Below are 15,508 nucleotides of genomic sequence, written 5' to 3' on the forward strand. Positions count from 1 at the left end.
TAGCTTTGATGTATAAATGAATACAAAGTAGGACTAGGCTGTTACACGAAGTCCAGCAGAATGCACAGAGAAAGGGCAACTTTCCTTGTGTAATCATTGGAGCTCTGCTGTCACTTTGACAGCCGTTCATTGCGCTTTGCACAGTATATAGGAAGCACACAGAGCTCCTATCCTGATAAAGTGCAGACGACTGTCATACATGTTAGACAGGGAGAGCCGAGCAGTTTAACGGTTCTATCCTGCACTGTGCTGTAGATGGCTGGGTAACACAAAGGCAGGGGAAGATTCCACCCCAGCTTTGTGCCCAAGGATGGTGTAGCCTTTCAGAATCAGTTTTGAAATATGACAACATTGGAAAGGAGACGACAATGTTGTACTAGGCATATTTCTACACTGACAAAAAAAGACAAAATTTATACACTGCTTCTAAAAAGGCTAACCAAAGGTCCTGTGCAGTGGGTCACACTGGACCAGATAGAAATTCATCTGTGACTGCCCAGGAACAGATCATTATTTCACTTATCGTAAGTTCTGGCACATTTGTGGGGTCTCGAGGATGTTTGGAGCCCCATGCCTCTGTTTTTCAGGAGGATTTTTCATAAGTGTATGGCCCCTTTCAGATGGACATTCCGAGCGGGTCTGCCTGCCCGTTTTTCAGGCATACCTGATCAGAACCTCTATTCTCCTCTATGGAGCGACACATGTAAACGGACATGTGTCCAATCTGATCCACCAAAAAAAAAGACAGATGGGGATCTATTCCCCTTCCTTCTGTCAGATCGGATGGGATGGCAGTTGGATGGAAATGGACAGGCAGTACGTTTCCATCCAATTGCCCATAGGGTACAGCGGGCTGTGTCTGTGCCCGATGTGCAGTAGTGGAGTGGACACAAACCTGTTATCCATTTGTTCAGCAGGGATCAGCAGAGAAATCCCCCACTGACGGGTCCGCCTCATTTGAAAGGGGCCCTTCTGGCAACTTAAAGAGTGCCAAATTTTTCTAGTAAGCAGTTGGTATGTACCGTTGTTTTGCCTACACTGAATGCACTTTAGTTTTCCTGGAGGCGGAGTACCATTGTTGGATTGTGAGCTGCACAGTACTGTTTTCACAATGGATGCTTTATGATGGACTTTTGATGTGTATATGAAGATTGAGCACAGATTGTAATGTGTATAGTTACATAGTTAGTCTGGCTGAAGAAAGACAAAACTCCATCCAGTTCAACCATGAAAAAAAAGTTATAATCCTGCACCCACAGTTGATCCAGAGGAAGGCAAAAAAACCCAGCAAAGCATGATCCAATTTGCTCCTGCAGGGAAAAAAAAATTCCTTCCTGATCCCCCGAGAGGCAATCAGATATACCCTGGATCAACTATAAGTCCTCCTGCCCACTGGACATTTTTACAGTGGCTGTTTTTGGCTTTTGGCAGTTTTTTCTACAGCCAGTAAACTCCCCAGCATGTTATCTTATGTGTCCATGCACACAGACTGTAATCAATGTTTTTTGGCTAGGACATTTTTTGGCTGGAAAAAAACCCCCAGAACTAGTGGGTTTCTAGAGGAGATTTTTTTTTTCTGTAAAAACGCTCTAACGCTGAAAAATGCTCTAAAACACAAAAAAACTGCATTTTTGGACTTTTTTTTGGGGAAAAAAAAAGCTAAAACCGTGAACGCAGGAAAGCACTACTAAACATGGCAAAACGCCACTAAACGCTAAAAAAAGCTGAAAAACTAAATGTAACGTGACTTTACACAGCTAACGTTGCCAGTGTTATCAAAATGTCCAGTGTGCATGAGGACTAAATGTTAGTGATGTGCTCTCGATTCTCTTGGTATGTAGCATGGACACTTGCATGTTGGGATAATTTCAATGTTAATATTGTTTGCAACTTTGCACAGAAGTAATATGTTTTATGCTAATTGTTTATATATGCATTGATTTATTGTGTTTAGTACATATTATTAATGCTGCACTTGTTTGCTTTAAATTTTCTATGCCGTCTGGTATCAGACTTTTGTGTTGGCTGCTTTATTTATAGACTCAGAGTGCAGTATTTTTTGCTTTTAGAACTCACAGGAATGGCAGGACTAATGCAGGCCATAGACGGGGAGAAAACCGGCTGAACATTAATCTGAAAGAATAATCGGCCGTTTTTCAGATCGTTAGTGGGTGAATTTATCGGCAGTTTTTCGAGATTCTGACACATTTTTTTAATCGGTGAAGTTGGAAAAAAATCGGCGAAGTTTGCAGATCAGCCGATTTTCACAGCAACGATGGGCAAATCGGCCGATCTTTTTACCGATTAAAAAAATACGCATGAGCCGTGACCTGCAAGAAGAAGAGGAAAGAAGAAACAGAAGAAGATGAAGACAAAAGAAAAAGAACATCTGTACTTTTAAATGTCAAATAGAATAGTGAAGTGTCCCTGCAGAGAGCTCCACTATTATATTTGACATTTAAAAGTATAGCAAAGTTGCAACATTGTATCCATTTGTATCTGAATAGAAATATCTGTATCCGAAATGGATACAAATAGATACAACGTTGCAACTTTGCTATACTTTTAAATGTCAAATATAATAGTGGAGCTCTCTGCAGGGACACTTCACTATTATATTTGCCAGCCATAGACGGGACGAAAATCAGCCAACTTTTTTTTTTTACCAATGGTGGCAACGTCGGCTGATTGAACGACTGATTTTTCGTTTTTCTAAAAAAAAAGAAAAAAAAATGGCCGCTTTTTTCCCCGTCTATGGCCTGCATAAGGCTCCATGCACACGGGGTGTTTTAATAACGCTGGTAACGTTAGCTGTGTAAAGTCAGGCTAAAAAACATGAGTTTTTCAGCGGTTTTTTGCATCCTTTTGTGTTTAGCGTTTCTTTAACTCAAAAAAGTAAAAAAAACTCTGGTTTGCCGCATTTCTCAGCATTACAGCATTTTTACAGCCAATTAAACTCCTATAGAAACCCACTAGTTCTGGGGTTTTTTCCAGCCAAAAAATGTTGATTACAGTCTGTGTGTATGGACACATAGGATAATATGCTGGGGAGTTTACTGGCTGTAGGAAAAAATATGAAACGCTAAGAACAGCCGCTGTAAAAACATCCAGTGTGCAGCAGTGGTGTGCTGGTCTTACAGGCAGGCCACAGAATACACAAACCCTAAGCCTTGGTCACACTAGTGCAGGTGGAACCGAGGAATATCCCGCAGCTGCAACCACCCGCACATAAAACATATGCCATTAATCTTAATGGCATGCTGCCCGCACTGCAAATTGCTCCTGCGCTGGGAACCACAATATGGTGCGGTTCCCAGTGTGGGCTGCGATTTCTGAAAAGGTGCAGGGACCTTTCCCTGTAGTTTGCGAGGTACAGCAGCCTATTCAAATGAATGTGCTGCGGCCTGCAAAATGGATCTAGTGTGAACCAAGTCTTGCTGCCCTAATGTGCAGGGCTCAGGAGAGAATACAGGAGAATCTTAGGAGTAGATAGATGCTAAGCGTACAAGAACACAGAGGTAACAATACATATGAGGAATGCTGCAGTGTCCAGATGTCCCAGGGAATGCAGGTGCACAGAACACAGTTGGGGTACATGAGAAGTTTGTTATGGGAAGGACACCTATTTGTAGTGTCTGGGGAAACCAACATGGCCGCACATACAGCAAAGGAGGAGCAGGGAGGCTGAGGTCTGGTACAGGTACAGACAGGAAACAGAGGCTTGGAAGGGTCAAAGTGCAGAGTTTAACCACCTCCCGCCCTATAAGGAAATGACAGAAGGGCGTGGTTCTCTCATTATGGGAGGATGTCATGACGTCCTCCCACTTTTACTGCGCGTGCGCGCCCCCGGGACACAGCGAATCACTGATAAAGGACTGATGACATTAGCTCTGTCATGTGATCAGCTGTGTCCAATCACAGCTGATCAAATGTAAACAAGGTAATGCTGGTTATCGGCAGTCCTCTTCTCGCGGTGTCACTGCTTGAGGAGAGGAGAGCCAGTAAGCGGCATTCCTCAGAGGGGACATCTACACTCATCAGTGCCCTGATGATCAGTGTAGCCCCATCAGTGCCCATCAATGCCATATACCAGCACCCAATGCACATCAATGTGACATCAGTGCCCATCAGAGCTGCCTTTCAGTGCCAACTATCAGTGCCAGTCAGAGCCACCTAACAGTACCATATATGAGTGCTACCTTTCAGTGCCCACTAGTGATGCCTGTCAATGCCAATTAGTGCCACCTACCAATGCCTCCTCATCAATGCTGCCCATCAGTGCAGCCTCAGCACACATCAGTGGAGAAAAATTACTTATTTTTATAACAGAAACTAAGAAAACTTTTTTCTTTTTTACAAAATTCAGTTTAGTTTAGCAGAAAATAGAAAACCCAGTGGTGATTAAATACCACCAAAAGAAAGCTCTGTCTAAAAACCATAAGTTTTGTTTGGGTACAGTGTTGCATAACCGCACAATTTTCAAAGTGCGACAGCACTGAAAGCTGAAAGTTGGCCTGGGCAGGAAGGGAGTAAAAGTGCCCTGTAGGCAAGTGGTTAAGGAACAGCCTGGTCTTCTCCAGAGCTCCCTAGACGGAGATTGATTGAGCTGCAGATGCTCCCCAGGCTGCTGTTCTAGGACTCGCCTGAGCAAGGGACTACTGGGAACGTTTGCAGCACTGAGGCACATGGATCACTGAGCTGTAGGGAGTACATCCAAAGCTGGTAGGTGTGCATGGAAACACACACACTGGAAGCAGGTGCACAAAGACACAGGACAACTAGGAGAAAACATGAATCTCTAGCAAGTATTGGTACACAGGGACACAAAGTAGGAAACAGACAAGAAACCTACTGGGAGACACTGATAGAGGCTTCAGACACATAGGAAGCTAACAAATAGAAGACTGGAATGCATAGGGGATCACAGGGCTGAGAGCTGGCAGGGATAAACAAAGTACAAGAACAATGGGCTGCTCAAAAGGACACGGGTGCAAAGATACCCAACAAGGAGAACCCAGCTACAAGACCACTAAGTAGATTAGGAGTCTCTAAGAACATAGAACAGTAGGAATCACTTGGAATCTTCTCAGTAAACCCTGGGGGTACATTAAGGCACTAGGCAACTCCACTTCCAGGAAACTACTTGGGGACCTGGAGCTAGAAACACTCTAGCTGAGACTCAGGCTAAGCCTGAGGGAATGAGCCAACTTATATAGAAGAGGAGATGGTCCAGCTGTGCTGGGCTTGTAGATAATTGAATCAACAACAGGTGGTTAACCAGTCTTGTGGGATAGAAAGTAACAGCTGAACCTACCAAGTTAACCATTTGCCCTCCAGAGGACTTACCCCCCTTCCTGACCAGGCCATTTTTTACGATACGGCACTGCGTTACTTTACCTGACAATTGCGTGGTCATGCAACACTGCACCCAAATTAAATTTACATCCTTTTTTTTTTCCACAACTTGATCGTTCTTTCAGTGGTATTTGATCACCTGTGCATTTTTTAGTTTTTTGCGCTATAAACAAGAAAATTTTGAGAAATCTTTTTGACTTTTTGCTATTAAATATGTCAAGTAAAAAAATTTTAAAAATCTAATTTCGTCATAATTTAAGCTAAAATGTACTCTACGACATGTCTTTGCTAAAAAAGATCCCAATACATATAAATTATTTGGTTTACGTGAAAATTACGTGAAAGCATTTACAAATGGTGGTATGTATACTGGAATTTTTTTTCTTTACTAGTAATGGTGGCGATCAGCAACTTATAGCGGGACTGCAGCGGGCATTTTGACACTAGAGGGGAACTGACTTGGTGTCCCTGAGATCCATAGTGACACCAATACAGGGATCAGTGCTAATAAAAAGCACTGACACTGTACTAATGACACTGGGCAGGAAGGGGTTAACATGTGGGCCAATCAAAGGGATAACTGAGTGCCCTGTGTGTGCTTTTCACTGTAAGCACACCGCTTTGCATGGCTCTGCTATGCAGAGCCATACAACACAGTGTGCAGAAGCTGACAGGGGAGAGATCTGTATTGTTTACATACAGGTCTATCCCTTGTCAGAGATACTCGGCGATGCCAGCGCATAATCAGATGCTGGAGGGAGCATCTTTTGGAGCTGTTATTCAGCAATTTAATCTTCAGAGTCCATACATTTGGGACAAGAAGTGCAGTCAGACCAAAACATTGTATAATGTGAGGTCACAATGCTGGAGGTGAGCAGATATATGGTGGAGGATGTTTGCACTGGAATTCTGTGACAGATGCACACGGTGGTCGTTCTCTTAAGGAGGGGTCACAGGAGAACAAAACAATTGGACTATAATTATTTGTTTGGAATATTAATTTTAATTAATTCATTTTTTTGTGTCACATAATTTCTTTTTTTGATTTCACTGTTCTACGCATATATATTGTGCATTTTTGTATATGTAGTGCAGCATATTTTCATTGTTATTATTCATTATTTAGCCTACTGAGACATGGGTTGTGTGCACTAGCGGCTATAGTATTCATACTTATTTATATTTTGTATTCACCATAGTAAGTGCTTGAGTTTATTCACAATTTTTACTATCCTTTAACGTGGTTGTAAAGGATACATTTCTTTAGTAAAAAAAATAAACATGTTATACATATCTGCACTGTGCAAACCTCCTCTTCTGCGATCCCCTCGCTGGCGCCCTCAGCTCTTCTTCTGTGCCTGCCCACATAGCAAGCCGCTTGCTATGGGGACACACCTGCAGACCCACTCCCGATCTGAGCTGTGTGCATACATAGACACACACATTGTGGCTCAGCCCTGCCCCAGCAACCTCCTCACAAGATTTGATTGACATCGGCAGGAGCCAATGGCTCCCACTGCTGCCTCTGTGTCCTGTGAGTAGAAGAACACAGACCAGTGCTGCTGCGGACGGGCACAGTGCTGGATTGAGATAGGACTCAGGTAAGTATACAAGGAACTACTGAGACATCATTTTTACTGTAATGCAGGGAATGCCTTCAGAACCACTTTAGGACAGGCTAACAAAATGTGGCTTGACTGATTAATGCTTCATCAAATTTTGTTTTTGCTGTTCTCTGTACCCTGTAAACATCTCAGCTATCATCCAAAACCTATCAAAGGTACCTATGAATTCTTATGCGATATCATGATTTAAAGTAGATGTAAACCCAACATTTCATATTCCTGATATGTGCCTGCTGTACCATGTAATTGTGTGAAAAAGTTTCCTGTTCTCTTTGTATTGCTTCTTTTGTCTGAAATCCCTGGTGTTCCTGCCAGTTCCTTTGTTTTCCTATTAAAAACTGATCACACTAGGCAGGAGAGCACAACATGGTCAGTTCTCTAGCTATGCTGAGAACTCGGTGCACTCTCCTCCAATGATCAGACTTGTACTTGTACTGACCCCCGCCCCCTCATTCCTGAAGAGCCTTTCAATGGGAAGATCAGTGTCCTCTGTTTCTCCTCTCCACAGCTCATATGCAGCTGAGAACAGAAGGTATGTGATCATCCTTTCATTTCTATTTTAACCTGAGTTGGATGTTTTACAAGGTGAGGGTTTACAATCACTTTAAAAGTTGCTTAGCATTGCTCTAACACATGCTGTAACGGCTGCATTTGTACCATCTGTTGATGATGATGACCGTATTTTGTTTTTTAACAGCCCCAGTAAAGCTGGATCCAACAACATCTCATCCTTTGCTTGTAATCACCGATGATTGTACACATGTAAAACATGGAGACACGGAGCAAGAGCTGCCTGATAACCCTGAAAGATTTAGCACCAACCCCTGTGTGCTGGGAGCGGATGGGTTCACTGCAGGCAAACATTACTGGGAAGCAGAAGTGCTGGATGGAGGTGGTTGGGACATAGGAGCCGCTAAAGAGTCAGTGAGAAAGAAGGGCTGGATCAGATTGTCCCCTAAGGAAGGCATATGGGCCTTGCGATTGGGCCGAGATCAGTATCAGGCTCTTACCGCTCCCTATAGCACCCATGTGCCCATCCGTGACAAAGCAAGAAAGATGGGAGTCTACCTGGACTATGAAAATGGTCAGCTTTCATTTTTCAATGTGGACACCATGAAGCATATTTTTACATTTAATGATGTGTTCACAGAAAAAATCTACCCATTCTTTAATGTCTGGTACGAAGGACTGGAAATCAAGATATCGGGAGAATTTGCAGATGAAACCTGATTGATGGAAGTGTTTGCAACACACAACACAATAGTTTTCAATGTAATGGTTTTTGCTGACTGTGGGGTTAAAATGTATGGGTTCCATTTGTTTAGAACTATTGGCTAGATTCACACCTAAGCAGGTTGTGTTTGAGCCATTTCTGCATTGCGTTTTGTTTTGCGTTTTTGCACCTGCCTTTTTGTTACACGTTTTGTGGAGGGGTTCATTTTTTTATTTTTCTTGTTGCTAGGCAGATTTAAAATACAAAACGCATCAAAAAACGCAATACATGCTTTTCTGCAGTGCTTCCATTGAAGTCTATAGAACCAAAAATGCAACTTTTTTCGTTCAAAAAAGTCCCTGACCCTTTCCAAAAAACACATTGGGTGCAAACGCGCAGATGTGAACATGTCCCATAGGAAACCATGTTAAATGGACTGTACTGTGTTTCTGGAAAATGCTGCAGAAAACGCTTAGGTGTGAACCTAGCATAAGAGCTTATTCACACCCCTGCACTGAATTGTCCTATGCAAGCCTTGTTTTCAGTGGTGCCAGTTCACAGCATTGGTCTACACTGAACAAAAAAAAGAACTTGTATGTTATCACAGGGCTTTGCAATGTGTCACAACACACTGCAACATGTGGTAGGCAAGACACATGATTTTGTGCTGAAGCTAGGGAAAAAAAACCCACAGCACATTTAAATAATGCAATGCATCACTGTAAAAAAACAATGTCCGTTCACATCAACACACATGCGGTGATGCAAGAGCTGCAGTGTGAATGAACCTTTACAGTCCCTGCTTTGTATATGCCTCTGTCTACACAGATACATTTTTTTTGCTATTATAACAGCCTACTCACTCTCAGCAAGCATGTTAACTCATTGGGGATGATTTACTAAAGGCAAAGAGACTGGTCACTTTACAAGGAAATTTTCCCCAGGACTTAATGAATGAGGTGAAGTGCTACTGACTTTCATTATCCAATCACATTCCAGCTAAAATGCAGTTTTTTTTCTCGTATTTGTGTATTCTTTGCAAAGTGAAATTTCACCCCAACTCATTAGGGTTGATTTTACTAAAGGCAAGTAGATTATTTACTTGGCAAAGGAAGTTGCACTTTAAAAAGGAATTTTCCGCAGAGGTTAGTGAATGAGGTGACGCTCTGCTTACTTCACTGGCCTGTCAGGCTGCACAATGCAAGTGAAAATGCTTTTTAAAATTTTCCTTGCTCCTGATTGGGTATTCTTTGCAAAGTAAAATTTCACCACATTCATTAAGCTCTGTGGATAACTCCATGCAAATAATGGTAATCACCACAAACAGGAAAAATGGGGAACTAGGACTTTAAGGTACCAAAACACATAACAATAAAAATATTATAAAAGTATCAAAATTGTATTCATATAATGTAAAAAAAAAGCCTCCAATGTCTAGACCTACCCCAACATATACATAATATATTAAAAACATATAAAAGAAAATGCTAAATGCTGTGTACACAATATTGGAATCATAAACAAGAGTTGCTTCAATATTCAAAGAAAAAGTCCAATGCGTTTCAAGTTGTAAGTCTTCCTCAGGAGAATATCAATTAATTCTGTGAAAGGAAACCTGAAATACACATACATATCAGTACAGACACAAGTGACAAAAATCCAAAAGGTATAGAATATCATTGCTACGTCAAATCCCCAATACATCTTATACATAAGACAAGAGGCAACAGTTATGGCTGGATGTCTTCAGGAGGAACACTCCACAGATAGCACAAGGGATAACTGAAATCCTTCAGGGGATATAGAAGATCTAATTCAATAATAAAATAACAAAAATGAATAAATATACATGCACATCAAAAAAGTAAACATTTTTTTAAAAAGTTAAAAAAGTATGTATAATGTGACATAGAGCACCTGAGTCAGCCCAAGAGCAAAAACAAAAAAATGTCTAAATGGTGAGCACTTCAGCCTGGCAGTACTAGGGTCATTAGTTCAAATCCCAACCATGGCACCACCTGCCTGGAGATTGCATGTTCTCCCTGTGCCTGTGTGGGTTTCCTCCGGGTACTCCAGTTTCCTGTCACACTCCAAAGACATGCTGGTAGGTTAATTGGATCCTGTCTAAATTGTCCTAGTATGTGTATGTATGAATGTGAGTTAGGGACCTTAGATTGTACGCCCCTTGAGGGTTAGGGACTGATGTGAATGTACAATATATATGTAAAGCGCTGCGTAAATTGATGGCGCTATATAAGTACCTGAAATAAGTATATATACATGATTTTGTATTTCCAGGTAGGGGGTGCAGCCGCAGCTGTCAATCACCGGGTCCCGGCTGGTGATTAAGGAGCATCTCCAGCAGGGAGGGTAACTGCTTTGTTTACTAACAGTCATCCTCCCTGTCAGCTCGGGGACACTGCTCTGGATGGCTGTGCAAAGCATAGCCATCCAAAGCAGTGTGCTTACAGTGAAGCACCAACACACCACCCCCTAGTAAAACAGCATACAGGTAACCCTTTGATCGCCCCTCATGTTAACCCCTTCCTGCCCAGTGACATTAGTACAGTGTCAATGCTTATTTTTAGCACTGATCACTGTATTGGTGTCACTGGGGATGTCAGTGACACCAGGTCAGTCCCCCCCCAGTGTCAGAATGCTCGCCGCAGTCCCACTGTAAGTCACTGATCGCCACCATTTCTAGTAAAAACAAAAATTCCAGTATCTATACCACCATTTGTAAACGCTATATTTTTGTAAACCAATTCATTTACACGTATTGGGATTTTTTTAGCAAAGATGTAGCAGAATACATTTGGCCTAAATTTATGACCACATTTGATTTTAAAAATTTTTACTGCGCATGTTTAATAGCAAAAAAGTTAAAAATATTGTTTTTTTTTTCTCAAAATTGTCGGGGTTTTTGTTACAGCTCAAAAAAAAATGCACAGGAGATCAAATACCGCCGAAAGAAAGCTGAATTTGTGGGGAAAAAAAGGGCATAAATTTCATTTGGGTGTAGTGTTGCATGACCGCGCAATTGTCAGTAAAAGTAATGCAGTGTCGTAATGCAAAAAATGGCCTGGTCATGAAGAGGGGTAAATCCTCAGGAGGGCAAGGGGTTAATGTAGCACAGGGGTCTCCAAACATTCTAAACAAAAGGCCAGCTTATTGTCCTTAAGATTTTAGGGGGGGGCAGAGTGTCCAGTGGGAGTAGAAAATGTCCCAGAGAAAATGGGAAAAAAAAACAGACATAGTGCTTGTAGTCAGTGAACGGAGAAATAGTGTCCAATCATTGGTACAGGGACGGACTGGCAACTCATGGGGCCCCCGGGCAATAGGGGATCATGGGGCCCCTGTGTCCTCACCCATACCCAAAAAAGTCTATGAAAAAGCTAATGAAAGGTAGCAGGGGCAACTCATGGGGCCCCCTACTGAACCAGGGCCCTCGGGCAGTGCCCGAGTGCTCAAATGGTCAGTCCGCCCCTGCATTGGTATTAGAGGGATGAATAATGCCCAATCATTGGCGACAGTGGGATGAATAATGCCCCATCATTGGTGTCAGTGGGAGGAATAGTGCCCCATCATTGGTGTCAGTGGGATGAATAGTGACCCATCTTTGGTATTAGTGGGAGGAATAGTGCCCCATCATTGGTATTGGTTTGAGGAATAGTGCCCCATCATTGGTGTCAGTGGGATGAATAGTGACCCATCTTTGGTATTAGTGGGAGGAATAGTGCCCCATCATTGGTGTCAGTGGGATGAATAGTGACCCATCTTTGGTATTAGTGGGAGGAATAGTGCCCCATCATTGGTATCAGTGGGAGGAATGGTGCCCCTTAATTGGTATTGGTTTGAGTAATAGTGCCCCATCAGTGGTGTCAGTGGGATGAATAGTGACCCATCTTTGGTATTAGTGGGAGGAATAGTGCCTCATCATTGGTATCAGTGGGAGGAATGGTGCCCCTTAATTGGTATTGGTTTGAGTAATAGTGCCCCATCAGTGGTGTCAGTGGGATGAATAGTGACCCATCTTTGGTATTAGTTGTAGTAATACTGCCTAATTGTTTTTATCAGTGGGTGTAATTATGCCCCATCATTGGTGTCAGTGGAAGGAAAAATGCCCCATTCTTGGTGTCAGTGAGAGGAATGGTTCCCCACTGTTGGTGCCAGTGTAAAAAATAGTGCCTCCTTGTTGTGTCAGTGGGAGGAAAAGTACCCCAAGGGCCAGACAGAGGCAAGCAAAGGGCCGTAGTTTGGAGACCACTGATGTAGCATTTACTTCCTGGAATCCATCTCCCCCTAGCTCAGGCATGCCAATGGTGGGGTGTGCTTAGCTGGGAAAGCCCTCCTGCAGATGACAGAAAAAAATGCCCATAAAGACTCCTGGGATATATGACATAATTTTGGTCTAGGTCAGAACCAGGAGGTAACTGAAGAAATATAAAAAAAAAAAAATCTAAAACAAGTAAATATAATACTATATACCTTTCTATTTACTAATGCTAGCAGCCAATTAATTAAAGCCCAACTACACACAAAAAAAAGTTCACCCTTGCTGTGGGGCTTGCCCACACTGTAAGGATTAACTGCTTGTTTTGTCCAGGGAGAATAGAACGCCTATACTCTCCTGATCCTACAACTGAAGGGGAAGTCACCACCCTCATCTTTCTGTTTAGGCAAAAGCATATTATTTCTGTTTAATAGGTTCACTTCGAGTATAGTACTATCTAATTCCACTGAATTCTTTACTTTATCCTCAAAACATTGTTTAAGGAGGGTAGCCTCTTTTAGATAGTTTTTACTTTTATATTTATTTATATTGATTTTTATTTTTTTAGGTTGATTGGGTTATCATAATAATTGTTTTGGAATTGTAAAATTTTTTTCATCCATGAAAGTTTCTATTGTATATTTTAATATTTTTTATTTTTAATATGTGTATATTGTTTTTTGACCACAAGATGTCGCTGCATTTAGTTTCCAACTGCTATTATTCATATGGTCTGTTAATTTTGTATTCATGAAAATTGCAGAACCACAGAACATATATATTTATATTTATTTTTATATTTTTATATACATTTATATATGATATATAAAATATTTTGTCCAACATTGGTTTTGGAATGTTATGGCGTTCCTTTTTTCTTACCATTATTTTTGATTTCTTAAATTTTTAGATTTTTGGTACAGTTAGCACAAGCAGCTACCCATTAAATCTATTGTTCCTGTTATGATTCGTTTTATATTGATGCCAATTTTATATTTATTTTACATCTGTTGGCTTTGTAGTTCAGCAATTGGAGAGCAAACTATATAAGTTATCTGGGCTGCTTTTGCCTCTTCCGGATCTTTTAATTTCTGCTTCTGGTCCGTGGAACGCAACTGAGAGCGATTAATTTCCTCTCAGCTGCTATTTAAGGTGTGATGTACGCCGTAGGCCACACCTCTGATGACGCCATTTATGTCAAAACGCGTAGGTTGGAGCTACGTCCTCTGGTGTCATCGCGTTACGTATCGTGGCCATTTTGTCGGTTGGAAACAATATCAAACCCATATGCTTTTACCACTGTTGGTTTGTAAGTGCTTTTCTTTCATTAAATTTTGCTTTTCCTTAATACTATGCCATGAGGAGCTTTTATTTCTCTCTTTCATGCATCCTATAGTCCTGAGATGGTTCCATGAAGTATATCTTCATACTACAAACTGGAGAGTTGTCTTTTGGTGGAGAAGCTGTATGGTTCCATATTGCCATATGGTTTAAATCATTATTTTGAGTTACTATCTTTCTAGAGTGAGCCGTGGAGGTGCCTACAGGTGGAGAAGATATTTGGCTTATTTCGCCCATCTGACCATCCTTAAATGCTGAATATGACCGCATGACCTGTGGTCTTACCCTCTGGTAAGAGGCTGTGTATGGTGTTGGTGGAAGATTTCTTTCCCTTTGGGATGACTCATCACTCATCACTTTTTTTCCCCATGTGTTATATGGAAGATTTCATCACAAGTCTATGGACTCTTTCTCTTTAAGACTTTTCTTTCATTTATAATGTTTGAGTTTTGAGAAGCTCAGTCTTGAAAGAGACAATTTAGTGGTGCGAACAAAGACAACGGCAGAAGTGAGAATAACACAGCTCCATGAATCTAGATCTTATCGCTCTGCATCTACTAGACGCTCCTCAAGATCTTTCAAATCCATACAATCAAAGTCTTCTACACTCAGTCAACAACTGATAAAAGCCCGTGCTGATGTTGAAGCTTCTAAAATTCAGGCAGCTTTCGCTCAAAGGAAAACAGAGAAAGAAGCTGAAGCCACACGCCAAAAGGCAGAAATTGAAGTTTTGGAAAAACAATGTGAGCATGCCACAGCCATGGCAAGGTTAAGGGTCTTAGAACAAGCCGCTAGTGAAAACGAAAGAGACAACAGTTCCAGACACTCAGTTGTATCTTATGTCTCAGATTCTTCACACACCTCTCCAGAACATCAACTCCCTGTCACAGTAGCCAAACTACTCAATCAAAGTCTCTTCTCTGCACCTACTGTACCTCAAGGCGATTTGCCCTTATATCCTCCAATACATCAGACTGCAGCATCTCAGCTAGCCGCAGACACTGGTATGTATTTAATAGACCGTCCACCTTACTTTGGCACCAACAGAGTACCTCCTAGCGAATGCACTACTCTACAAACCAACATGCCAATAGACTTTAAGCCGGTTCTGGCATTTAATTCCTTAGCAGCAACATATGTTCCCAAGTCACTCCACGTAAGTCCACCAACCGTCACAACCAACTCTGTTCTACTTGCAGTCATGCACCCAAAATCAGAAAACACGGACATGTCACAGTTTGCTAAATACATGCTCCGCAGAGAGCTTGTTAAGACAGGCCTCACCAAGTTTGATGACAAACCTGAAAATTACAGAGGCTGGAAATCCACTTTTAAGGCCACAATGAGTGACCTAGACATCAATGCCACAGAGGAATTAGATCTACTCATCAGATGGCTAGGTCCCCAGTCTACTGAACGCATCAAGAGGCTCAAAGCAGTTCATATTGACAAACCTGCTGCAGGCCTTAATGCTGCTTAGGGCAGACTTGAACATACCTTTGACAGCCCAGAGGACATTGAAGATGCTTTATTCAAAAGGTTGCAAAGCTTCCCAAGGATTTCTGCTAGCGACAATCTAAAGTTTCAAGAACTCAGCAATGTTCTATTAGAGCTTCAACTTGCTAAAGCTGACATCAACTTACCTGGTCTCAGTTATCTTGATGCCTCTCATGGCATCAAATCTATTGTTCTCAAGCTACC

At 41.7% G+C, this 15,508-nt stretch overlaps 1 protein-coding gene across 1 annotated transcript in view; it reads left to right on the plus strand.

Moving 5' to 3' along the window:
• The window catches only part of LOC149459232 (butyrophilin subfamily 2 member A2-like), a 50,432-nt gene extending 36,618 nt beyond the window's left edge, over positions 1–13,814 (plus strand). The window contains exon 13 of the mRNA XM_089681441.1: positions 7,678–13,814. Coding sequence (XP_089537567.1) covers positions 7,678–8,210 — 533 coding nt within the window. The 3' untranslated portion in view covers positions 8,211–13,814. The remainder of the gene's footprint in view (positions 1–7,677) is intronic.
• The last annotated feature ends 1,694 nt before the right edge of the window (positions 13,815–15,508 follow it).

Source organism: Staurois parvus, unplaced genomic scaffold (assembly GCF_062004578.1).
Source record: "Staurois parvus isolate SC_StPar_1 unplaced genomic scaffold, SC_StPar_1.0 ptg000267l, whole genome shotgun sequence".
Taxonomy (NCBI): Eukaryota; Metazoa; Chordata; class Amphibia; order Anura; family Ranidae; genus Staurois; species Staurois parvus.